The sequence below is a fragment of the Notolepis coatsorum genome (assembly GCF_963971535.1).
Source record: "Notolepis coatsorum genome assembly, chromosome: 13".
In the NCBI taxonomy this organism is placed as follows: domain Eukaryota; kingdom Metazoa; phylum Chordata; class Actinopteri; order Aulopiformes; family Paralepididae; genus Notolepis; species Notolepis coatsorum.
Window position 1 is genome coordinate 47,056,892 of NC_140177.1, and position 27,375 is coordinate 47,084,266.

The 27,375-nt window shown below is 42.3% G+C and overlaps 1 protein-coding gene across 1 annotated transcript in view; it reads left to right on the forward strand.

Moving 5' to 3' along the window:
- Positions 1 to 367: 367 nt before the first annotated feature.
- The window catches only part of usp14 (ubiquitin specific peptidase 14 (tRNA-guanine transglycosylase)), a 46,977-nt gene continuing 19,969 nt past the window's right edge, over positions 368 to 27,375 (forward strand). The window contains exons 1-10 of the mRNA XM_084327931.1: positions 368 to 493; positions 1,397 to 1,542; positions 1,658 to 1,690; positions 2,707 to 2,811; positions 3,694 to 3,797; positions 4,297 to 4,355; positions 4,735 to 4,865; positions 20,363 to 20,443; positions 20,796 to 20,872; positions 23,352 to 23,466. Of these exons, the coding sequence (XP_084184057.1) occupies positions 478 to 493; positions 1,397 to 1,542; positions 1,658 to 1,690; positions 2,707 to 2,811; positions 3,694 to 3,797; positions 4,297 to 4,355; positions 4,735 to 4,865; positions 20,363 to 20,443; positions 20,796 to 20,872; positions 23,352 to 23,466 (867 nt within the window). The 5' untranslated portion in view covers positions 368 to 477. The remainder of the gene's footprint in view (positions 494 to 1,396; positions 1,543 to 1,657; positions 1,691 to 2,706; positions 2,812 to 3,693; positions 3,798 to 4,296; positions 4,356 to 4,734; positions 4,866 to 20,362; positions 20,444 to 20,795; positions 20,873 to 23,351; positions 23,467 to 27,375) is intronic.

Sequence of the window (27,375 nt, forward strand, 5' to 3'; positions counted from 1 at the left end):
TTATCCTTGGTGCAACAATAATAAATTCACACTCATAATGAAGACCATGTAATTTATCAACAGATGTTCTAAAGTAAGGAGTCTCATCGCTTGCATGGAAAAAGGGGTCTCAATCCAATAGGTACAAGGTACAGTAAGGTTTAGGGACCACACCTTAGACTGGGAACATTCTTGAACTGGCTCACATAATAAGCCCCTTGTCTGGATTTCTGTAGAAATATCACTAGAGTCCACATTGGACCATTTAATGGAATTATTAATTTATTTGTTTGTTTGATATTATTAGACTGTATTGGGATGCTGGCACGCCTCGGCAGCAGGCAGGACAGTGGACAGTAGAGCGCGTCGCGCAGCCTCAGCGCGCAGTTGCAGCGTCATTCTGTTTGAATGAAGTTAAAAAGAAGCCGAGTCCGAAACTCAGATTCGCGCCGCGGTGGACTGTAGTAACAAGACACAAGGAAACAACAGTGGCCAAATATGACACTGTTTACAGGTAGGGGTTTATAATTAAAACATCACTTTCATGTTGTGTACATACAATCGTACACGTGCCACAGTGAGTGTTCACTTTGAGCACATCTTGGCTAAACATGCTAAAGTTGATAGCTCGCTAGGTGTTGTTTAGCTAAAGCTAGTAGTGCTGCAGCAGAGCTGGCTAGCTAGGCCCTGACGAGAAGCGACCAGCCAGTGCGACAAACAGAATAGACTCAACGTATTTGAACATATATTATTGTAACAATGTTCTGCTTGTGTTGTTGTGATAATTGCTCGCAGACGTTAGTGAACTAACTGCTAGCTAAAGGTGGTGCATCTTCTAACGACACCAAAGCACCCGGCGTCTGACATGGTTAGCTGCTCCCGTTAGCTAGCGTTAGCTGTTTACTCCGTCGACTTGTTTTCAGTCATGTTATTATTTAACATAACACAAGCAGTTGTGCTGCTCCCTCGTCATATTATTTCATTCACGTTTTTAAAATACATGTGTATTAAAAACGAATTGTTTGGCCAGTGTGTGTTAATCATTCGGTCTGTTTTGGCTAACGTTAACTAGCAGAGAGTTGCTAACGCTTGCTAAAGTTAGGCTAACCGAGCTAGCAAATACGTGGTGCACAGTTTGTATCGGTATATAGTGGCTGCTTGTGGCAATATGCTAACTGTTTACAAGTTGTCAAGTGTCAGATTTAACTTTATTACATACAAGTACAGAAAACGTATGCTCAATATTTCACTTGGGGCGTTCCGGCTAACGTTTTAGAATGTGCACTTGTTAACTGAACTTTAAGCTGTCATTGCATGCAGCTATATGTGCTGTGTCATTCATGACATGACAGCTATGGATATTTTGTTTGGCCGCAAGTCTTTTTGTCGTTAGAAATTAATCACATGTTTCTTTTAGTGAATGTAAAATGGGGAAAGGAGAAGTTTGACGGAATTGAGGTGAACACCGAGGAGCCACCCATGGTGTTCAAGGCTCAGCTCTTTGCCCTGTCAGGGGTTCAACCAGAGAGACAGAAGGTCATGGTGAAGGGAGGCACTCTTAAGGTAGTCATAACAATATCTTCCTTGGCTCAAAAGTGGAAGTGACCAAAAACATAAGCCACTTCTGTTTTAATGACTGGTAATAATGGTAGCTAATCAATGTTTGTCTTTGTTCCAGGATGATGAGTGGGGAAACATCAAACTGAAAAATGTAAGCATCTTGGGTTTTAACACATTGATTGCCAGCCATTGTACCCATCAAAGTACCCAGTCTGCCACCGTTGAAAGCCTATGGAGATGTTTACTTTCTTTGCAGGGCTATAACTTTTTTAATTGTATTGCTATATTCACATTACTATTGCCCATTCAACATCGATTATCTTTTATTTTTTGTGTTTAATTTTTAATTTTTTTAAACATAACATAAAATTAGATATACAAGCATTAATTAACAGTACACATCCAATTAAATTACCATTTGAATAAATGTAGTATACAAGATATACACCTAATACTTGCTATCTAATACCCTACATACCGGTACATAATATGCTCTCGCTCGCTCCCCCCCCCCCGGACCCCCACTTGGATAATCCATCCATTATCATTCGCTCCTAACCAGGCACTACAATTCATATGCTAGCTTTTATTCTCTCCACCACTTCTAACCACATTGCAATTTTGGTTTCACTGACACCTAAAATTCTTGCTGTAGATATTTCTAGATAAATCACATCAAGATATGTAAGAACCCAAACCTTCAGACACATTTTTTCCGGTTGAAACCATCGTGATGCTATCAGCTTTTTAGCCGCTGTGATACCAGATAAAACTAATCTCTTTAGCTGTATAGGAACTGCAAACTCAAAAACATCATTCAACAGCAATACAGAGGGGTGTACAGGTATATTTAGAATTAAGAAATTTGATAATTGCTGGGATACTTCTTTCCAGAAGTCTCATTCAGGGTCCCACTGGAGCACCGGAGGTTGGCTGGATGAATTAAGAATGCCATGGCGAAAAAATGAAATATTGATCTAAAAAAACGCTGTACAGCGCATGGTGGGCAATAACGCTGTACAGCGTTTTTGGCGCTGGATGTGTTAAAGCACATAGCCACTAAAATGTTGATCTGAATTGAACTTCATTACAGCACAAGGACTAATGTCTTGCACATGTTAACAGAATGTGTCTTTCATGTTCCCTGTGCTTTTTTCTTTCTCTTAGGGGATGACTCTGTTGATGATGGGCTCTGCAGATGCCCTGCCCGAAGAGCCTGCTGTCCGGCCCATGTTTGTAGAGGACATGACTGAAGAGCAGCTGGCCTCTGCGGTGAGTTTGACTACAGGTTATAGGGCAGTCGAAGACAAATGCAGTGACTGTGGTTGCTGTCTCCAGCCCTGGTGTGGATGTTGCACGACTGCGATTCGTTAAGATGTTCATTTGAAAAGATATTGACATTGATAAGACAAGGAGTCACGTCTTTATCAGGCTGAATATTATCTGTGAGGAAGGTGGAATTACTTAAAATGATCAGATGTGTTCAATGAGGCACCAGCCGTTGTGGTGTTGTGAGCATAAGCTAGCATTTCGTTTGTTATTTGAAAATCCATCTATGTCTGTCCTCTATCCTTTGCTAATCTTTTTGCAAAGTTCAAAACTGTTCATCCGATCGACTTTGCACTTGGCATGTGTATTGCAGACTAGCCAAGGGAGTGCAGTGTTGAGTGTGAAGTTGATCAGATGAGTGTTTTTTGAGAACGATGCAGGTAGCCATACCACAATTCACGAGAATGCGGCAAGTGGTATTTCCGGGGGCAAAGCGATCGGCCCTCTCCAAACAAGCATGCACTCCAAATGGCCACATGCTCCGACAATGCTGCAAGCAGCAATACTGGGAGCCAGGCAATTGGCCAATTCAGAATGAGCACACGTTCCAAACAGGCACAAGCTCTGAATGGGCACGCCCAAAAACTGCACTAGTTTCCAAAATGAGGTGTCTGCCTTCTTAAAAATAAGTCCTCTGCTTTTCATGCTACAGAGTTCTATAGTATCCTTGTTTAAAATGCATACCAAGGTTTGGTCAGTAGATGGGCACATTATTTATGTGAAATGATTCTTTATCTTTAAATAGAAGAAAGAGACTGTGGTTTTTCCTAAGTGGCCTAATAGTAGAATAGCTAACATCCCCCTCTGCTTCTATGTGTGTTTTAGATGGAGTTGCCTTGTGGGCTGACAAACCTGGGCAACACCTGCTACATGAATGCCACAGTGCAGTGTCTGCGCTCCGTGCCAGAGCTCAAAACTGCCCTCAGAAGGTGAGTGTTTCTTTTTGCAATAGCAGAGATCCCACACAGATCTCTAAAAGGTTTGTTTACTAGTCATGTGGGAGGAAAAACATGGAAAATAAGAACATTCATACATTTTCAATATATTTATATGTATTTATAAGAGCACCCTGAAACACACATATACATACACCACACCCATTGTTGATGACCTCCCCAATTTGCAGCAAGTAGATTTTATTAAAATGGCACCACTGCATGCAAATAAACAAATACCCATTTGAGTGAAATAATAATCAATTTAACGAATAATGTTCCAGGAAATTTAGATTTTTTTTTAATACAGTAAATATTTAACATTGAATAAGACGATTGTAGTCTATAGTAATTAAATCGTTTTGAAAGTGATTTATGTTGGAGTTTATTGTGTGTTTTCAGAGATGCACCACCCTGTTTATCCCAGTCCTCACTCAGGCACGGTTTTTCATGCTCTTATGGCTTCTGTAAATGTTTCTGTCTCCCCCTACAGGTATTCAGGTGCTCTGCGATCCTCAGGGGCAAATGCACCATCCCAGTATATCACAGCAGGTCAGAAGGACAAATGAACAAACTTTGATGGCACTGAAACTGAACTAGGGCTGGGTACTTATTATTCGATTTAAATTTAGAATCGCAAGGTCCTGAAATTTAATATTGATTCAGTTGGGCTTTGCGGCACTGGTTTCACAGGTCAAGCACCTGCCATTGTCAAAAGATGTCATTTGGTGAATTGAGTTTCTGTAGTAGTTCAGCAGAAACTCAGCGCAAGGCAAACTAGTAGAGACAGATCTGCAGGACAGGCGAGGCACGCTGGAAATCACGTCTGCGCTATTTGATATCAACCCCCCCCCCCCCCCCCCAATATTTCCGTGCCAGCCCTACTAAAACAGTTCTATATTCATGTACTGAACTTAATCCTCATCCTCAGCCCTTCGTGACTTGTATGAGACCATGGAGAAGACCTCCTCCAGCCTCCCACCCATCATCCTACTGCAGTTCCTCCACATGGCTTTCCCACAGTTTGCAGAGAAGGGAGACCAAGGCCAGTACCTCCAGCAGGTGAGAAGCCTTCCACCACCGCAGGGCTGTACACTGCAAGCATCGCGTCGCAAATTGCCCCCTAATCTGGCTGGTGCGAGTGGAAAATATCATCTGGGGGCAAGCTTGCGAGTAGTGATTGCAACCCTTCATTCGCATTTTACTCCTAAATTAATCCATACAAATTGGATAAAACATTAGCCTACAACCAGGGCATAATGTTGCGGTTGTAATTTCATTAGACAGACCAGCGCGGACCTTTAATAACATGCAATTTGATTGACACGCGCAATGGGCTAACGTTAGCTGCTATCCACGGTATCCATTAGGATTATGCTAAGCTAACTAGCGTTAGCTGCTGCTAACCCTGGACACCGTCAAAGCGGACTCCACAACACTAGTTCCATTCGGGAGGAAAGGGGGTGGGTTATATTGACAACGCTTGACAACAGAAGTTTAAACATAACTTCATATTTATTGGTTATTCGTTTCTGTCACTATATCATCCACTTTCCATCTCCGTCTGTTAAACGCTTCCTGTTTACATTCGAGTGTGACGTCGTCACTTACGGCAGCTTAGACGATCAAAACGCGAACCTAGAACAAAACCCGGGGGGGGGGGGGGGGCTGGCTCTCTCATTCGTTCTCGCCCCCTCTCTCTCTCTCGCTCTGATTGATTGAAAACTTTATTAACAGATTGCAGAATGGGTACAATACAGTACAGCTCTCTCTACATTCAATGATTTAAAGTAGCCAAACGTTACAGACAGTATAAATACTAACTGGATAGTTGATGATATAAACATTTAATTTCATTATCTGAAATATTCTAAAATCATTAAGTCTGCTATAAGCCATTATCCCTTTGTGTGTGTGATTATTATTTTCTCACAGTAGTGTGTGTGTATATATATATGTGTGTGTGTGTGTGTGTGTGTGTGTGTGTGTGTTTGGCTAAAGTGGATAGAAAACACAGTACTGTGCAAAAAAAAGGCACCCAAAAGTTTTTATATAAATGGTCTTAGATGTAAATAAATTTTTTATTAGTGTGTCAGTAGACTACTCTTAGTACATTTTCATTAAATTATTTTTTAAAGCATCTTCATGGTTTAATAATGCAAACATATATTGCAGGGCCTTATTATAATCATCATATTGGTGTGACTGTATGCATCAAAGGGTTAAATCAAGCATTTTTAAGTGCTTTAGAGGAAATGACAAAATATTGCGATATATATCGTGTATCGTGATTTGGCCAAAAAATATCGCGATATCATTTAGAGGCCATATCGCCCAGCCCTACTATAATGGTAAAATAGTTATTTAAAAATTTGCCCCTAAAAAATATTCTTTGCCCCTAAATTTCTCATTTAGGGGCAAGTGTGCCCCTAGTGAAAAAGCTTAGCGTACAGCCCTGCACCGCTATGTGTCTCCCAGTCCCCACACGTCACTATTCCCTTCCCACCAATGGATTCGTTTTATACTTAAAGGGTAAGTTTGGAATTCTTGGCATCCATCTCTTTTCCTACTCACTGATGGATAGAGTGTTTGATGGATAGAGTTCTCCCTCAGCTCTCTCCATGCTGTCCTAACATGAAGTAGTGGGGCTGCTGTCTGGCTGTACCAAATTGCTCCAGACGTATACAGAAGGCTTCGACAGTCTGAGTGCATTTGCGTGCTGCTTATATCATCATTTCGAAATCAAACCATCACAGAATCCTTTACTTTGTGCCAGGACTATTTGCTTTCTAAGTGCCAGCAGAACCACTGCGGCGGAGTGATTTATTTATATACGGAAGCGAGAGAACCAGGGAGCGAAATTAACTTTTTGACTCACCGGCCAGTGGCGGGTAGATGGGAAGAATCTACCCGCCAAGCATATTTCTTACCTGCCAAATTTTTTTTGATTAAAAAAAAATATATATATATATATATATTTTATATATATTTTTTAAATAAAATATATATTATATAATCATACTTGTAGTTGTATTATCTGCGAGACATCGCCACCACGCAATAAGTCAAAATGCTCGCTATCTGCAAACAGCTCCACTGTCTGTGTGTATACTTGAGTAGCCTCCAGCTCCAGCAAGGATTCTCCGGCGATGCAGCTAGAACCTATATTCAGCTAGACCCTACATTCAGCATGCAAGGATTCTCCGGCGCTGCAGCTGGACCCTATTGGTATAACGTTACGGTTCTTTGGTCAAATCACATTCATCAAGCCCTCAGCTAGAATACGCATTGAATCAATGTTATAAGACATTGATATCAGGAGCTATCTGTAGCTACTGCTAGCCCGCTAGATAACGTTAAGACAATTTAGTTTACTGGGACATATAGAGCTAACGTGAGCTAGCTAACGAGGGAACAGAGATATTATGCACTCGAGTCGACTATTGCTGGAGCATTTGTTTATCAGCAGCTATCAGTAGCTAGCCAGCTAGATGCCGTTAGACAATGCCTCGTCATGTATTAAACTAAAAGTGAATAGTTGACTGGGTCATTGTTTAAACAGTAACGGTAGCTCATGGAGGTCCGATCTAGACTAGAGCAGACTGCCTCTGTGTTGATACGAGCAGAAGCCAATAGTATCCCGCTGCAGGGCTGGCCCGGCTGGGCGGATATGACTCGTTGCCACGTTTTTTTTCAAAATAAGAATATCATACGAACTGAATGTTGCTAACTGCCGGAGCCATCGATATTATGACTCTAGCTGCGCTTGGACCCGCACAGATTTTCAAAATAAGAGTATCGTTATGAACTACACGTCTACACGCCACACGGCGGGCAGACCTCTCAGTGGCAAGTGCCAAAGGTAAAAACTGAGCGCCCCTGGCGGGCGGCGTGCTTAAATTTCGCCCCCTGGAGAGAACCACCGGTTATAAAGGGAGCCACCGATTATAAAGGGAGCCACCGTCACCGGTTATAGGGGGAGCCACCGGTTATAGAGAAAGCCCCCGGTTATAGAGAGCCCCCGGTTATAGAGGGAGCCGAGCCACCGGTTATAGGGGGAGCCACCGGTTATAGAGAGAGCCACTGGTTATAGGGGGAGCCACAGGTTATAGGGGGAGCCACCGGTTATATTTTTCTACCACCTCAAAAACATCTCCCGTCTCAGATTCTGTGGCTGAGACCCTGATCCACTCATTCATCACCTCCCGGTTGGACTACTGCAACGGAGTCCTGTTCGGGGTACCCAGCAAAGCCCTGGACAGGCTCCAGTATGTACAGAACTCAGCTGCCAGGGTTCTCACTCACACCAAGCCCTGGCAGCACATCACCCCCACCCTCATCCACCTCCACTGGCTCCCAGTCAAGTTCCGCATCTCTTTCAAACTCCTGCTCCTCGCCTACAAGTCACTCCATGCCCTCGCTCCCCGATACCTGTCTGATCTCCTCCACCAGCACACTCCATCCTGGAACCCACGATCCTCCGATCTGGGTCTCCTCTCCATCCCTCGCACCAGGTTGCGGACTTTCGGTGACGGAGCCTTCAGCGTGGCGTCCCCTACCCTCTGGAACTCTCCCCCCTGAAATCCGCAACGCCCCAACCCTGGACACTTTCAAAACTGCTCTCAAAAGACACCTCTTCACCAAGGCTTTTCCCCATTAGTTAGTTTAGATTAGATTAGGTTCATTATCCCTTACCTGCCCTCATCCTAGGGCTGGGCGATATGGCAAAAAATCATATTGCGATAACGATATGATAATGTCATCATATCACTCGATATCGATAATTATCGAAATTGTTATAGGTAAAAAAAAAAAAAAAAAAAAATATATATATATATATATATATATTTTTTTTTAAACAATAGATGTATGTTTATTTTGCAGCAATTCTTCGTCGTTGCCGCCATCTTTAGTGTTACATCCCCTCACACCAGTTCTCAGGCTGCAGCTGGTTTAAAAGCGAAAGTAAACCGGCTTCTCTGCTGGCTGTGGCTCCAGGGGAGTTGAACAGTTCTGGCTCTGCTAGTTTCTTTTCTATCTTTTGGCGCTTTTTTGGTGGACAAACCACCGCACATGTGCACCGTGACTCATGACTGGAGACTAGCTCTGCTAGCACACATAGCCTACTGTGTACAGACTGTTTCAAACTGTATTTTAAATTAGAAAGCAAACAAAATAAATGGAAAAGAGAAAAATAAATCTCAATTTGGTCAGTATTGTCATTTGGACAAGCAAAGCCATTACTTTAAGTTGCAGGCAAGAAAGACAAAAGTGTCCACTGTCTCTGGTTTTAAAACTGCCCTGTTGCAGGTCGATTTTCTTTCTTTTCGATATCGATTATTAAAATATATCGCGATATTTATCGTTATATCGCCCAGCCCTACCTCTTCCTCCCCTTTTCCCCTATTGCCCCTTTTACCTAGCCATCTTGATTGTAAAGCGACCTTGGGTTTCCTGAAAGGCGCTATAGAAATTTGATTTATTATTATTTATAGAGGGAGCCACCGGTTATAGAGAGCCACTGGTTGCCAAGCTAGCCAGTAACTATTTAGATTAACATGTCGGTAACAGAAGACGATCAACATATTATCACAACACAATACAGGGATACAGTCAACAAAATATCATCACAAGAACATAGTACATGCAACCATATACAGTAGTGGTGGGGGGAAATATCAATACAGTATAGTAGGGCTGGGCGATATGACGATATTATATAAATATCGGGTACAGTTCATTAACGATACACTTTTTCAACGTATCGTGTATATCGTGATGTTTTGCCCAAGAGGATTGTGTCGCGTCAATCTGTCCACACGTTACTCGTTCATATCTCAGCCTGTGCTGAGATATGCCCATTCCGCGGTCTGTTAATAAAGTTTTCAATCAGACAGATGTATGGAAAGGCTTTTATTATAACATTCGTTGTAGTAAAATCATTATGCCTCATTTAGTCATCCTGTGAAGCACTGGTCTCCTACTCGACGGCCGCGGGGAGCTAACGTTAGTAGCTTTGTTGATGTTCAGCACACGGGACATTCAGGAAGTCAAACGCTTGCCGATTGGTGCTAAGAACAGCAGGGCGGGTGCAAGCGGTGTGACGTCATTGGCAGACTCGACTGTCAATCAAAATGATTATGTTTCTGTCAGAATGAATGAATGAAAACTGTATTAAAAGGTTGCAGAATGGGTACAATACAGTACAGGAGGATGAAGACCAGAAAAAGACTTTCGGCTTTTTTACATAATGGTCCTCCATTTTCAATTCATCAAAACATTTAGAGACATACATATATACAGTAGTTTCATAAAAATGCTAAAATGCTATTTATTGATTTAAAACTTTAACATATTGCAGAATGGGTACAGTACAGCTCAATACATACAATTGTTAAGGGGATGCAGACCAGAGAAAGACTTTAGTCTTGTTTACATCAGGGTCCCCCATTTTCAATTCATCATATTTCATATCTAAATCATATAATATCTCATAAGCAATATATAATCTAATAATCTAAATCTAATATAAAAATGCTAAATGCATGGGTATTTTATTTTGTCTTTAATGTTAGCTTGCAAACTCAAATACTGTCTTGGTAAGCCTCATAATGAATTGTTTGGGGTAAAAAAGAAAAACATCGTGATGTGTATCGCCGAAAGGTCAGAAAATATCGTGATATCATATTTAGGCCATATCGCCCAGCCCTACAGTATAGTATCGCGATACTTTGTGTGGCGATACTGTATCGATACAAGGACGCCAAGTATCTATATTTTATTATAATTTTTTTTAAATTTAATTTAGAATTTTTTTGTATAAGGAAGTTGCATTGTTCATTTCAATGCCTGTAATAGTACAGTAGTCCTGTACGCACACGTGTGCATTCAGTTAAGTTGGAATATGAATGTAATACAAACCGTTCCGTTTTGTCAGGTACATGCAACACAGATTAAAGTGTTGACAATGATCTGTCTGCTTGAGAAAATCCCATTTGCTGCAATACAAATGATTGAAGTGAGATGAACAGACTTTATTAGATAAAACATGTTGACAGTTTTACTTTGCAGTTGAAAAAAGGTAATAAATAGCAATATATCGCAATACTCTGCATATCGCAATATATTTTGAATCGCAATACTATCGTATCGTGACTTAAGTATCGTGATGATAATATCGTATTGTGAGTTTGTGAAGCATTTAGTCCTAGTGGACCATGACCTGAGATGATATTTTTTTTTATCTACTTTTTTCTCCCATTTTCTATTTTTCTCTCATCCCAATTTCGTATCGTCCAATTCTACCCTCCCCTGTCTCGAACTCTGTTAGGCCATGCCTCCCACAAGCCGGCTGCAATGTGGACGAAGCCTTACATCACGTGTCCCCTCTGGTACTCGAGGAAGCAGCCGTCGCATCTTTTCACCTGCACAGCGTGATCTCTCAGCGGCGGGGGTCTGCGTGGGAGGGACACGCCGCCCCAGTCGCTTCCTGATTCTGCTGCGCAGGCACACCAACCGACCTGTAGGAGTCGCTGTCCACAACGTCCGATCCCCACCCATCAGCTTTCCCACCCCTAACACTGCTAGTTAGTATGAACGACCAGCCAAGCTGATAGCAATGCGGAGAGCTGGGCTCGAACCCAGCGTCTCCTGCATTGGTGGCGAGCGCCTTGCCCACTACACCACCTAGCCGCCCTTGGTCGGAGATGATCTTAATGACCTGAAGAGGTGATGAGCAGGGTGTGAGGGCCCATGCATTAAAGCATTCCGTCTCCAGATGGATTTCCGTCAATTTGATTGGGGAGATCCGTCCATTTGATTCGCAGTCTGACGGAAGTATTTGCATGATTTGTAGATGCATACAGATTGAAACAAAATTGAGCCAATCAGAGGCGCCAAATATGGAAAAGGGCTTTTTTTTCCTATCGCGCCAAGCAGTCATCATCACTCAGCGACTCGAGAGACAGGTCGCCTTTTTTGCAGCCTCACGCGTCAACTGCTCGTTTACCAACGTCACAGCCACCACGCTGCTTGCACTCGCTGCTATATACCGATTAGCTAACGTTAGCTTAATAGCGTCTGTTAAATGGAAGGAGTAAGCCGGCCACTAAAAAGAGAACCCACCGCGGGGTTCTCAGATGAAAAGGATCAGCGGGACCACCTAACAAAAAGTTTCGAGAGGAGAGGACGTTTGAAGAGACTGGCTAGGCAGCGCTACTGGGGGCTGTAGTGGTGAGTTAACTTGTTCCGTGTGCCGCAACGATGTCAAAAAGAAAAACAGAAACAACACGTTTGTCATTGTCGTGTTACTTCACAGTACAATATGTGAGTCCCCTGCTGTGGTTGTGAGTATACGTTTATTAGCTTAACTCCGTAGCAACATCACACAGGTGTATCTGTAGACGGTCTCCTCCCCACCGTATATATTCTCTCTGTCAGGATCTATGGGTAACATTACTGTATATTTGCATATCGTATATGTCACAAATGTAACAGTACTATATACCTGTAGTATGTCCCTATGCCATAAATGTCATGATGTCAATGTCATGCATGTCATAAATGTCACTGAATTGAAAATGGGGGACCCTGATGATGTAAACAAGACAAACGTCTTTCTCTGGTCTGCATCCCCTTAACAATTGTGTGTATTGAGCCATACTGTATTGTACCCATTCTGCAATCGGTTAAATATTGATTGATTGTTATAACGGATTGCAGAATGGGTACAATACAGTACAGCTCAATACACACAATTGTCAAGGGGTTGCAGACCAGAGAAAGACTTTCCTCTTTACATCAGGGTCCCCCATTTTCAATTCATCATAACATATATGACATACATGACATACAGATAGATAATACTGCTACATCTATACATTTATGACGTACCAGATTTACACAGTATTGTTTGTGATACAATAAGAGTCTAAAAAAGAGAGCATATACATTTGACGAAGAAACTGTACATTGGAGGAGGTTGGGTGGAGGGGGGGGGGGACTGTACATTGGAGGTGGTTGGGGAGGGAAGGGTTGGGTAGGCGGGGTGGGGGGGTAACTGTACATTGGATTATCGACGAAACCGAAACAAGTAGGCTCCCTTAAAACGCCAACGCTATTAAAAAGAAATACAGTGGAGGTTAAAATAAGAATATGACTTGGCCTGAAAAAAAATTCAGTCAGGAGATTTTTTTTTTGCTTTAATCCCTGTGTGAGGGTCGGAGATGATCTTAATGACCTGAAGAGGTGATGAGCAGGGTGCGAGGGTCGGAGATGATCTTAATGACCTGAAGAGGTGATGAGCAGGGTGTGAGGGTCGGAGATGATCTTAATGACCTGAAGAGGTGATGAGCAGGGTGTGAGGGTCGGAGATGATCTTAATGACCTGAAGAGGTGATGAGCAGGGTGCGAGGGTCGGAGATGATCTTAATGACCTGAAGAGGTGATGAGCAGGGTGTGAGGGTCGGAGATGATCTTAATGACCTGAAGAGGTGATGAGCAGGGTGTGAGGGTCGGAGATGATCTTAATGACCTGAAGAGGTGATGAGCAGGGTGTGAGGGTCGGAGATGATCTTTGCTTGCTTTACAGTTCGGTGAGTGTGTAGAGATTCAACTGAGGGGAGTGGGTACTGGGTTGCCTATGATTTTGGATGCCTTGTTCACAATCTGCTGTAGATTTTGACTGTGTGCTGCCGTACTAGGGCTGGGCGATATGGCCAAAAATGATATTGCGATAACGATATCGATAACAATATCATATCGATAAAAAAAATCAAGTATTAATTACTTTTTTATTTATTTTTTATTAAATTTTTTTTAATTAAACAACAGATGTATGTTTATTTTGCAGCAATTCTTTGTCATTGCCGCCATCTTTAGTGTTACATCCCCTCGCACTCCAGTTCTCAGGCTGCAGCTGGTTTGAAAGCGAAAGTAAACCGGCTTCTCTGCTGGCTGTGGCTCCAGGGGAATAGTTCTGGCTCTGCTAGTTTCTTTTCTATCTTTTGGCGCTTTTTTGGTGTACAAACCACCGCACATGTGCACCGTGACTCATGACTGGAGACTAGCTCTGCTAGCACACATAGCCTACTGTGTACAGACTGTTTCAAACTGTATTTTAAATTAGAAAGCAAACAAAATAAATGGACAAGAGAAAAATAAATCTCAATTTGGTCAGTATTATCATTTGGACAAGCAAAGCCATTACTTTAATCCTTTAATCGCCAAAAACGCCGTAGGACGTCTTTCCCCGCCATGCTCATTCTGCCAAAGACGCCGTACCACGTCTTTGATATCAATATTTCAAAAATCTGTGATCGAAATCATATTTCTCCCCCGGAGACCTGAGATCTCCTGTTGATCCCCTCTCAACTCTCCAACGGTTCAAGAGCGCCATCTGGTGGCGGATCGCCCAAACAGGAAGTGATGCGCCGGAAGTGGTGCTCTCCCATATTTCGTCCGGGCACTCTCTATCGTTAGCGGGACTCCATCTTGATACAATGGACATCGATCGGTTGCAAATAACTCTATAAACAACATGATTTGGACGTATATACTATTATACAACCTGGAAATGGATCGCATATTTCTACATCCCATAATAGGAAAAATCTCTGTTCCACGCTCATCGCCCAACGCTACGAGGAAGCTACGGTAAGATTCAACGTTATTTTCTAACGTGTTCGATACTAACTGCTCTAATGATCATATCACCCACACTAGATGAATCATATAACGTTGGCCACGGAATTATAAACGACCCCCCCCCCCCCATCCGGTCAACATCAGATGATCAGTAGTAACTTCTAGAAGCACGTCCATTTGAAATTTTTTATCTCGCGCAGATTGCTATCAAACTGTATTTGATCATCAATATAATGCATTTGGGGCTATAAATCATGTTCTGGAGAAAGCTGCAGAAAACGATAAAAACATACTTATACTTTAGACCGTATTTTAGTATGAATATGTGAATGAAAAAGTATAACGTTGCTACACCCTGAACAATAGATATAGGACGTTGAATGGGCCATAGTAATGTCAATTTAGCAATACAATTTAAAAAGTTATAGCCCTGCAAAGAAGGGGAACTTATCCATATTAAATAGGGCTGGCGGAGGATGGTAAATTATGAATTTAAGCATGGCGATCAAAGGGTTAAGTTGCAGGCAAGAAAGACAAGTCTGTCCACTGTCTCTGGTTTTAAAACTGCCCTGTTAAATTATGCCCTGGTAAACCCCCCCCCCCCCGATATCGATTATTAAAATATATCGCAATAATTATCGTTATATCGCCCAGCCCTAAGCCGTACCATACTGTCATAGAGGATGGGATTATGGGACGCAATGATGAGTAGATCTGGTATTTTTAAGCTGTCTAAGGAAATAAGTGGTTGTGCTTTTTACAATGATGTTTCTTAGTGTTTGTTTTCCATTTGAGGTTATTGCTGATGTTCCAAGGAAGTGGTGGTGATGGGGTCTCTATTTATTTATTTATTTGGGGATTCAATGTGATGCACCAGAAGTAAATAATGAGTTCCTGGGTTTTGTCTGCATTAACACATTCGGGGCCATTGGGATGCGTCTAATAAATCTAGAGGACCGGCAAATGTAAACATACGTGGGGCTGTTTGTAGAGCTAAATCTATACTTTATAGTATTGCTATCTGTCCATTATCATTGTCAATTGGGACCATAAACCGTCCCTTCAAAATGGATTAAAGAAAAAAAAATCATCAATACGTTCTCATTTTATAGCGCCGTGAATATAAGCGTTATACGGCATTTGGTCTAGTATATTTCCTGGAAGGCGAGATAAAGGGCTAATAGTTACTAGAGATGCACCGATATGAAAATTGGCCACCGATACCGATTGTTCAACTAACACAATCGGCCGATACCGATACCGATATTTGTGGCAAAAAATAAGTATTTGTAATATTTTTTTATATATATTTTTTTATATTTTTTTTTGTAATTTTCTTTTTTTTTTAAATGAAACTACTGTATATTTGTATGTTTGTATTTGTAGGCCTCTTTACTTAAAAAAAGGAAACATCAAGAAATATGTTTATGGTATTAATTCCACCATGCCATGTAGCACTATCCCTCTCCCAGTATCGTCTGGCGGCCTGCAGATGGATACTATTCTCTCAACCAGTGCTCTCAACCAATGCAATAGAACCATTTTGATTGACAGTCGATTCGGCCAATTACGTCACACCGCTAGCACCCACCTCCTGCTGTTCTTGCCACCAATCGGCAAGCGTTTATTAATTTTCTACTTCCGGGCATGTCGCCATTGATCTGCTTGCGAGAACCACAACAAGCTAATACGTTAGCTGCCCGCCGACCAGCGCTCCACAAGATGACCAAACGAGACACAATGATTTTACTGCAACAAATGTTATAATAAAACAAAGCCTTTCTATACATTTGTCTGGTTGAAAACTTTATTAACAGATTGCAGAATGGGTAGTTGGGTACGGAATGAGCAACGGAATGGAACTGAGCTATGAACGGAGTAATGCCTTGCTTACTTGCTATCTTCGGGTAAATAATATGCTGATGTTATTGAACGTGTAACACTAACTATATAACGTTAATGCCACAAAACTAATGTTTGTGTCATTTTAACAGCAGATACTTTCTTAAATGCCATCTTCCCGAGAGAGGGGTGTTGACGGGGAGCTGTGATGGGTTCGCTTGGTTGTGTTATTAATAGCATTGAACAGCTAACCGAAAGCTAGCGTTAACTAACGTTAAAGGTTTAGCCATAACGTTACCTTGGCTAAAGTTGGGGCTATTCATATCCAGCAATAATGGCTGCAGACCTGCAAGCAAAGTACAGCAAGTTGGCAAAGGAGTATTCCAACGTAAATCATATTTTCACCAGTAACGTTAGTCTTCCATCTCCCGGTAGCTAATGTTAGCTAACCTAGCTCATGTTAACGTAGTCACTGAGCGACCACCTCGCGTACACAATTAATGACATGTTGCGGACAGCCATATCGGTGACAATGTTTAGCTTTTAGTGCCAAATGATAAGAGTCTCAAAAGAGAATGTTGAATATTTAGTAGTAACTTTGATGCAGTAGCTTGTGTGGGGGGGACTGGGGGTGGCGCCGTTGTGCAGGACGCGACTGAATTTATCGGCTACTGCCATCGGCACATTCGAGCTTATCGGCCGATAGGCCGATTGCAGTCAACAAGGCACTTATCGGCCGATACCGATACCCGACCGATACATCGGTGCACCCCTAATAGTTACTAACGTTATATCCAATGGCATTTCCGTTATACAGATGCTACAGTTAAAACTAAAACTGCATATGATCGGCACGATCCTCAAGCATGTATGCATGAAAAGGGGGGGGGGCGGGGGACGTCGTTTCTTATTATTGATTACCAATAACCGCGTTCGTCTAAGTAGCCACATAGGCCGATCGTATCGTATCATAACAAGGCTTGATCGGGCTGTAATTTACGTGAAAAAGATCTTACCATGAGCCGGTTGGATCCCCTCGAGCATTTCTCCGTTATCGATCGCCATCTGGTAGAAAGATATGTCCATTGGCTGATGATAAATTAGGGCTGGGCGATATGGCCAAAAACGTTATCGCGATAAAATTATAAATATTTTTATCGGGTATCACAGTAGCCAAAAAGCTGATCGCATCACGCTGGTTTCAACCGGAAAAAATGTGCCGTAAAGTTTGGTTTCTTACATATCTCGATGTAATTTACCATGAAATATCTACAGCAAGAATTCTGGGTCTCAATGAATCCAAAATGTCAATGTGGTTAGAAGTGGTGGAGAGAATAAAAGCTAGCTTATAATGGTAGTGTCTGGTTAGGTGCGAGGGATAGTGGAGGTACTTCTCAAGGTGGGGTCCGGGAGGGGGGGTTTCGAGCTGAGCATATGTATGTAGGTTTTTTTTTAGATAACAGGTATTATGGGTATATCTTATATAAAACAACTAACCAAAATGTGATCTCATTGGATGTGCCCTGACAATTAATGCTTGTATATCTTATCGTGTGTTGTCATGTTTGTTTATATGTTTGTTTTAAAAAAGAATAAAAAAATAAAATACAAAAAAAAAATATTTTCATATAACTCTATATCGATAATTATCGTCGATATAATGTCTGTCAAGTTTAATTAACTTCTTATGCCTGGCGCCGATGGACGGGCTATTAATAGACTTGTTTTGCTGCTGCGAATGTATCGAGTTGATGTCGTCATCAGTCCGCGCACGTTAGCAGTTAGCCAGAGCAAGCGGTGTATTCCATGACAATGTACTAAATATGACCCTAAAATACTCCGTTCCGCCCCAATACATTGCAACCACGTCCACCGTATACCCCACACTACTCTATTACCCTCAGAATTCACGCCACACACCCACTCGGCACGTAAATTATAAAATAGCGCCGTGCAAGCTAGTTATCCTAGCCAGCCTGTTTCCAAGCGGTGTATTCCATGACAATGTACTAAATATGACCCTAAAATACTCCGTTCCGCCCCAATACATTGCAACGACGTCCACTGTATACCCCACACTACTATAACCGTGGCCTCAGAATTCACGCCACACACCCACTCGGCACGTAAATTATAAAATAGTGCCGTGCAAGCTAATTAGCCTAGCCAGCCTTGTTTACTACTTGAGTCCTACCTCCGGGTCTCCTTCCGGGTCTCCTTCCGCTGTCTGCCATCTCCTTCACTGATTGGTTGTTAGTGCGTGTGCTCATATCCAAGCTTGGAAAATCTATATATCGAAACTTTGCGACTACGTTTCATGTTTATTTTGAGGAAATCATTTATCGCGATAGTTATCGTTATCGTTTTATCGCCCAGCCCTATGATAAATCCCCTTATTGCATAGTGAAATCCGCAATCCAAAACGTAATCCAAGCTACGTGCTGCACATCCAGAATCGAGCTAACTGAAAACTCCATTGAAAGTCAAAAATTATGCTCCGTTCAGCCACAGGGCACACTGCATTATCGCGATAGCGCCCCTAAGAGGATCTGGCCGGTATTGCACTTTCTCGAATTCAAAGAGTAGGGCACATCTGCAGTGCCGCTCGGCGACCTTGAATAGGTTATTAAAATGGAATAAAGGCAAAAACAACTTGCACGGATATGTCCGTGCTTCTGTCCACAACGGGTGGAATCGAAACACGGAGATATCCGTGGTCGGGCGCCATTGTGTTAAGCAGGAGGTCATTGTTTGCACACCAAGTGACTGCCTTGGCCACCTCAATGCAGTGCTGGGTTCTATCATTGTTGGAGATGAGGCCTACAATGGTTATGTCATCTGCACATTTGAGGGGCTCCTCTACTGAGCCTAAGAGGGTGTGAGGTTGGGTTATTAACCTTTACCCTCTGTGGCCTGTTCCACAGGAAGTTCTGAATCCAGTGGCATGTGGCAGAGTCAGTGTTCATGTCCAACAGTATGGTAAAGACTTGAGTGGGTTGATAGAGTTAAAGACGGAACTAACAAAAGTCTATGAACAGGATGCATGTGTTGGTGTTTGGCGATTCCAGGCGTTACAGGGAATGGTGGAGCACTATGCTGCCTGCATCCTTAACATACCGGTTGGCTCGGTAGGCAAATTGATATGGGTCCATTAGTGGGGAGGTGCAGGATTTCAAGTGTGACAGAATGATGCGCTCGAATGCTTTCATGGCTACAGATGCTCGAAGTCATTGAGGCGGGTGATCTTTGTGGACTTTGGTAGGAATGACGGTAGAGAGTTTGAAGCACTGTGGGACTGGACATGGACTTAGAGAGGCGTTACATTATGTTGAGCTGCACAGTGGCTCAGCGGAGCAGGACTGGTCTCGCCTCATCCACGCAGAAGGGCTGTGCAGTGGGAGTAGGAGGGATGGCTGGTGGAATAGGTTTTTCAAATCTCATTAAACTAATATCATTTATCTGGGAGCTTGGGGTCATTATCTGGAGGGGAGTGTCATGTCATGAACTGCCATGGAGTCTGAGGGTTACCGGTAAGTCAATAACTAATTATTGCAAGTTCCCATTGTGTTTTGGAATGGATCAACAGAAAGCTCAAAGAGCCTCAACAAAGGCAGGTGGAGTGAAAACACAAGCCACTGCTGAAATACAGTATAAAATTACCCTATTCTCTCCGAAGTTCATTTCAAATCCTCCAGCTAAACTGTTCATTTCCGGTAATTGCACCGCCTTCTGTGGTTTTCTGGGAAAGTCATTAAGGAGCCATTACCGGAAAACAGATATTTGGCTGCTAAGTAATGATCCCTCGCTCCATTTCTGTATGCAGTGCACAATTATTTTCTTTGTGTAGTAGGTGTAATTTCTTTATTTTTATTGTCATATAATGTCAGTGTTTTGGCAGGGATGCACATTTAACTTGCTATATGACATCACTGTGTTGGTCAGTTTATCTGGGAGTTCCGCAAATAGGTTTCCGTTTATGACATTATGCCCTTGTTACGCCACTGTTTGCCTAAAGAGTGTAGCCATAAATTAAGACTTTAATCTCAAAACAACTTCTTCTTCTGCTCTCCCAGGATGCCAATGAGTGCTGGCTGCAGATGATGAGAGTCCTTCAGCAAAAGTTGGAGCCACTAGAGCCAGAGACTCAAATGGAGGTAACAACATGACCCCCCCCCCCCCCCCCCCCTAATGTAACCTTCAAGGATTTGCGGGTGTTCGAGCGGTCCCCAGCAAAATGAGGAATGATTTAACCATTATTTACTAAATAGAAGTTAGCAAAATAAGATAACGACATAAGAACATTCTGTGCATTGGTTCCACTCTCCCCACCTTCATTATAGACACAAGTGACTCTGTAATGGCCTGATGTGTATCTATTTGGGGGTCCTTGACTTGAAAAGGGGTTTGGGAACACCTATCTTCTTATACAGGGTGATGGTACTGTTTGATGCATGTTATGATGAGCTTTTAGAACATTCATTCTACCTCTTTCCCTTTGTTCTCTAGACTGAGTCTGAGAGCGGAGCTGCCTCTGCAAAGAAGAACTTCATTGACCAGTATTTCGGAGTGGAATATGAAACCACGTATCCTTTGCAGCCTGCTGTGCTGTCCGTTAAATCCAGTTACATTTGGCGGGCCCTTCAAATCGTATCGCAGAGGAGTCTGAACATGCCTTTCATGACTAGTTGAGCTCACCCAGAAGGAGTTTTGAGGTTTAACTCCGGTGCCACGCTGCCCTGTGAACATCAGCTTCTGATCACTTCAACAAAAGTGTCATCAACTAGAGCTGCTTCTAATGATTATTTAAGTAATTGATACATCTGACAATTATTTGTATTGATTAATTGGTGCATCTAAATTATTGATTTTCACCCCAAAAAATTAGTTTAGTTGCATTTTTATTCTTATGAATGCACACTGTAACATGCACTTTTAACCACTTAAGCCCTAGCCCTATTTTCTGAAAATCCGCCTAAAAATACATAAGTAAATGGAAGATTGCTCCACTTCTACAAGGTTCATTGGCATGTTCTTGTATCTAGGGACATCTATAGATCTCAGGGAATCTATTCCCAGTGTCAGAAATATTGTGTCTGTTACTAGGCTTGAGTAAATTGTGATGAACCAAAGGAGAATATAACTTATTTTTTCATCTTTGATGGTGAATAACACCATGCTAAAAATGACCAGACATGAAAGATTGCCACTGTTCATCACCTTCTTGAGCTCACTAGTACAACAAATCTAAGCAAATGAATAAATAAAATAAATGATTAAACAAGATATTTTGGAGTACTGAATTCTGCCATCTGGACACATGCAATTTGAAATATGATTATAGAATATCAGGCCTATAAATGACCTTATTATGACCAAGTTGCACATCTATGGATTGGCCAAATCTCCCCTTTCCAATGGCAGAGTCCAATCTGGGTTTAGTATCACCAGGCGTTATTCACAAAGCGTGAATGAAATCTACTGTAAGTACAGTTACTTTTTTATTATGTAAATGTCGCCGCCGTTTTCATCAGATTGTTCGGGCTTAACTCATTGATGCCCACGCCCTTTTCCCCATCTGCACTTTCTAGCGCCAGCTTTTCTTTTCACCATTTTCACAATATTTCACGATCTCTGCGGAGCTATTGTATATTCTATATTATACCTATGGAGACAATAGTATGGCTCATTTGACAGACACTATTTCTAGTCCAACATGTAAAACAGTTTGTTTCTACACACTGTAGTTTGTAGTTTATTACACGCTAAACATCGCCCATTTCCGAAAGAATCCAGTCTTTCCATAGATCGTGAGATAAAATGCGTTATATGCAATAAGCCCAAATCGTTCTGGTTGTGATTCCCTGAAACTCAAAAATCAAAGGTATATACCATGTACACATGTGCCTTCACAAACTCATCAAGGGGGGGGGGGGGGGGGGGGTCTTACCTCGAAAATGCGATCGTTAGAAAACGCTTGGTTTTGGTCCGGTAAAGTAAGACACTGATCGTTACAGAAACATGTTTCAGGTTCGGTAAAATAGGCATAGGGGGTCCTTACCTTAGCCAGGCGGTACTCCAAAAAGAATAATTCCAATGATCCCATCGGCGATCGCGATTACCCGTTTATATGTAATTACACACGTTTACGGGAAACTAGGTTTTGAGGTGAGCAGATCTGCTAGCGATTGCTTTGCAAGAGCTCCTCCCCCTCAGAGCGAGTCTTGATAGTCCAGTTCATTCATTGTCTCTCCTGTCCCTTTCTATCAGAGTTCAAAAGGTAGGCGATACGGCCACCTGGTGAGATTCGATCGGCATTGCAATTCCAACGTAGGCAAATGAGCCAGGGATGGCTAGAGTGATCCGGATGCTCGTTTAGAACGGGGATCAAAGGATCCAAAAACAAGTTTACTCGTTATTGGCGCTCAAGCGTTGGCCATCAATGAGTTAAGAGGTTATCGGTATTTTTAGATCTTTTATTTTTTTACAAGCTTCGGAACATTTAAGTAAGGGAGGTCATTGTCGCAAAATAATTGACCGACACGCACTTTAAAATACCGAGGCACCTCGCCGAGGTGTTTTAAACGTCAGTGAAGGTAAATTATTTTGCTACAATGACCGAGTATAGGCTATACATTATCCCGCTTATTACATGGATAACTTACTAACAATATACCTAATTCATTTGACGAAATCAAATGCAGACGCAGTTCTGTTCTGTCGCTCCCGCTGTCATCGCCGGCAGCTTGCACTGATGACTGAATGCAGCTGTGCATATGCTGAGCAGCTGAAACAGTGTCAGTGGGCTTGATTACTCCAGCTGCGAAAAACAATCACCCGTGGTTATCGAAAAATAATTCACCGCTGTCGGGGGCTATTGACCAATCACAATCGAGCATTTCGGCGAATATTAAAACGCCATGTAATAACTGCAGATAATGAAATGTTAAGAAGCATCGATGCAGTTATTTTCAATCAATAATCAATGTATTTGATTCAGTCGCCCATAATCTCAACAACTGCACCCAAGCACCCTTGCTTTTCCTTAACCAGTGTCCTTTCCAGCATGAAATGCTCAGAGTCTGAGGAAGAGGAGCCCACCAAGGGCAAGGAGAACCAGCTGCAGCTCAGCTGCTTCATCAACCAGGAGGTCAAGTACCTGGCCACAGGACTGAGACTAGTGGGTACCACACCTGAGCTCCTGTTACACTTGTCATTTCAAAACACTTCCTGAGATCATTTATTTATAATAAGACACAAGATACTTGTGCCTTAATGATAAGGCCCTCAATGACAAAACATGCCTATGAATACTTATAGTATGGAACTACACACTATGAATGTATTACATGGCCCATAACGTCCCACAAGCGGCATTGCCAACTTCAACAGAGCCATGCCCCGTCAAGAGAGCTCCAGGTATTGACAATGCCGATGCTACATACTCTACCATATGGCCCCTAATGGCCACCACAACTCAACATGTACATAGATGTCAGTGAGAGCCAGCATATCACCAGGGTTATCAAGTGGACACCTCCCTTAGCCAGTGTATAGTCAAGTTAGGCCCATGGCACCTCTGGATTGGATTAGATAGTCTTTATTATCCCCAAGGGACAATTTGGTTTGCAACAGTAATAGTACACCGCACAACCAGTACACATGGCAAATATACAATAAAGACATAAATACATTAAAACATACAATAGATCACCATACAACTGCAATCAGGTGTAAAATAAGAACACAGTACATATTTGTTAAAGTGTCTATACAGTAGCACCTAAGCCTAAAGCTTATTTAAAAATCCAACAGCTGACGGAACAAATTATCTCAAATACCGATTTGATTTGGCCCTCCTTTGGGAGATATACCTCCTCCATCCTGAATGCAAGAGTCGAAACTCTGCATAGAGAGGGTGCTGAGGGTCCGCTAGAATGGCCTTTGCCTTCTGAGTGGCTCTCACTTGAAAAACATGACTGAGATCATTCAAGTTAATGCCGATAGTCTTCCGGCACACTTTAACAATACTTCCCAGCCTATTTTTATTAGCCACGCTGAGGTTGCCAAACCAAAGAAATCATTGCAAAAGTTAAAATAGACTCAATAAAAGAAGAATTCTGGAAGGCTCAACAGTTTGTTCCAGCGTCCCAGAACCACCCCCTCCATGCTAGCTCTCTTTGACCATGATACCCACATGCAGAACTGTTATTATATCCTTATGTCGAAAACGGAACTATTCCTAATAATAATATCACACATAAACAGAATAGGAATACTTTTAACTAGGGATGTCCGATATTATCGGCCTACCGATATTATCGTCCGATATTGGCATTAAAATGTGATATCGGAAAATATCGGTATCCGTTTTCAATTTTTTTTTTAAAATAAATTCGTTCTCTTTTTTTTTCATTTCTATAACCTTTATTTACCCAGGCAAGCAAGTAAGAACAAATTCTGATTTTATTTATTGTCAAACGTATGCATAATGTTGTGTTAATTCCACAACAAGAGATATGTAATGTTAATTACCTGAAATTATTCCGTTTTTTGGGGGGGAAACCCTGCATATATCGGTATCGGTTGATATCGGTATCGGATATTAAGAGTTGGACAATATCGGTATTGGTAAAGATTGTGCATACTTTTAGTTATTATGTTTATTTTTAATACCTTTTTCATGAAAACTACACTGGCGGGGACGTTATACGACCGACAGTCACTTATAGACCTAAACTCAAACTTAAAGAGGAGTTTAGCGACACTTTATGCTAGGGCTGGGCGATATGGCCAAAAACGTTATTGCGATAAAATTATAAAATTATTTTCATATAACTCAATATCGATAATTATCGCCGATATAATGTCTGTCAAGTTTAATTAACTTAGTATGCCCGGCGCCGATGGACGGGCTATTAACACTTTGACTGCCGGAAAACGCTTTAGAGCGTCATTCCCGGCCATGCTCAAAAATCTGCGATCGGATTCATATTTCCCCTCAGCTGGCCTGAGATCCACCAGGAGGACCCACTGAGCTCTCTGGTGGTTCAGGAGCGCCATCTGGTGGCCGATCGGCGCAATCGCCAAACAGGAAGTGCTATGGAGCTTGTGCTGGTCCACCATATTACTTCCGGGCACTCTGTTTGGCTCACGGGACTCGATCTCGACACAATACATAGCGATCGATTGCCAATAACTCTATAAACAACATGATTTGGACATATATACTATTATACAAGCTGGAAATGGACCCGATATTTATACATACCATAATAGGTAAATGACTGTTCCACGCTCATCGCCCAACGGCGCGAGGAGGATACGGTAAGATTCAGCGTTATTTTTGATCGTATTCCATATAAACTGTTATGATGAACATATCACCCACACTAGATGAATGATATAACGCTGCCCACGGAATTATAAACGATCCCCCGCCCATCCGGTCATCATCAGATCATTCTAGAAGTACGTCCAATTGAAATTTTTTATATCGCCCCGATTGCCATCAAACTATTTCATCATCAATATAATGCATTTGGGGCTATATATCACGTTCTGGAGAAAGCTGCAGAAAGAGATGAAAACATACTTATACATTAGACCATACTTTACTATGAATATGTGAATGAAAAAGTTTAACGTTGCTACACAATGAACAATACATATAGGACTTTGAATGGGCCCTAATAATGGCAATGTAGCAATAGAAGGAGGAGTGGGTAGGAGTGGGGGGGGGGGGGGGGGGGGGGGGTGGGTAGGAGGGGTGGGTGGGGACTGTACATTGGAGGTGGTTGGGTGGGTGGGGGGGGGGGTAGGAGGGGTGGGTGGGGGACACTGTACAACTGTACAAACAACACTGTACATTGGATTATTGACAAGACCATACTTGGTAATTTACTGTACATTGGAGGGGGTTGTGTTCGGACATTTACAGGGGCCAGTTTCGAGTTGCAGTCTCCCTTAGGTGTTTTTTGAGAGTGTTTTTGAAAGTGGGTAGTGATTCACATTCCTTTACAGCTTTGGGTAGGGCGTTCCACATTGATGTGGCATAATTGCGAAACGTGTTTAGTCCCTTGTTTGAGCCGAATCTGGGTTTAACATGATTTGTGGAGCTCCCTCTGGTGTTGTGATCGTGGTATTCACTGACCTTTGGGAAGTATTTAGTCATGTACATGGGTACCTTGGTCGTGTAGTGTATCTTGTAGACCAGGCCCATTGCAAGTTGCTGTACTCTGTCGTCTACTCTAAGCCATCCTAGGTTGTCAAAGTGGGCAGGGGTGAGGTGGGTTCTAGGAGTAAGGTCAAGCAGTAGTCTGACCAGTTTGTTTTGAGATGTTTGTAATTTTGTTTTTAGCGCCTTTGAGGTGCTTTGGTACCATGAGGTGCAAGCATAGTCGTAGTACCCTTGAATGAGTGCTCCTGCTAGAGTCTTCAGGGTATTCTTGTTTACCAGTGAGGAGATCCGGTACAAGAAACGAGTTCGTTGGTTGACTTTTTTTATTACATTGGATGCCATTTTGTCACAGGAAAGATTTGCCTCTAGGATGGAACCCAGGTAGGTAATATCTTCTTTCCTTGTGACAATATTGTCACCCACTGTAACTGAGAAGCCGTCGGTCTTGCTGAGTTTGTTATTTGAACCGAAGAGAATGGACTCTGTTTTGCCCATGTGTAATGATAGTTTGTTATCAGCGAGCCATATGCAGATTTTGCTTAGTTCTGAGCTGAGGGTTTTTTCAACCTGTAATTTGTTCTTGTCAGAGACCAGCAGGGCTGAGTCGTCCGCAAACAGGAACAAGTTGCAGTCACAAGCTGACGACATGTCATTTGCATAAATTAGGAACAGTAGTTGTTCCTAATTGTTTTGCTGCTGCGAATGTCTCGAGAGTCGAGTTGATGTCGTCATCAGTCCACGCACGTTAGCAGTTAGCCAAAGCAAGCGGAGTATCTCATGACAATGTACTAAATATGACCCTAAAATACTCTGTTCCGCCCCAATACATTGCAACGATGTCCACCGTATACCCCACACTACTATAACAGTTACCCTCAGAATTCAAAACACACACCAACTCGGCAGGTA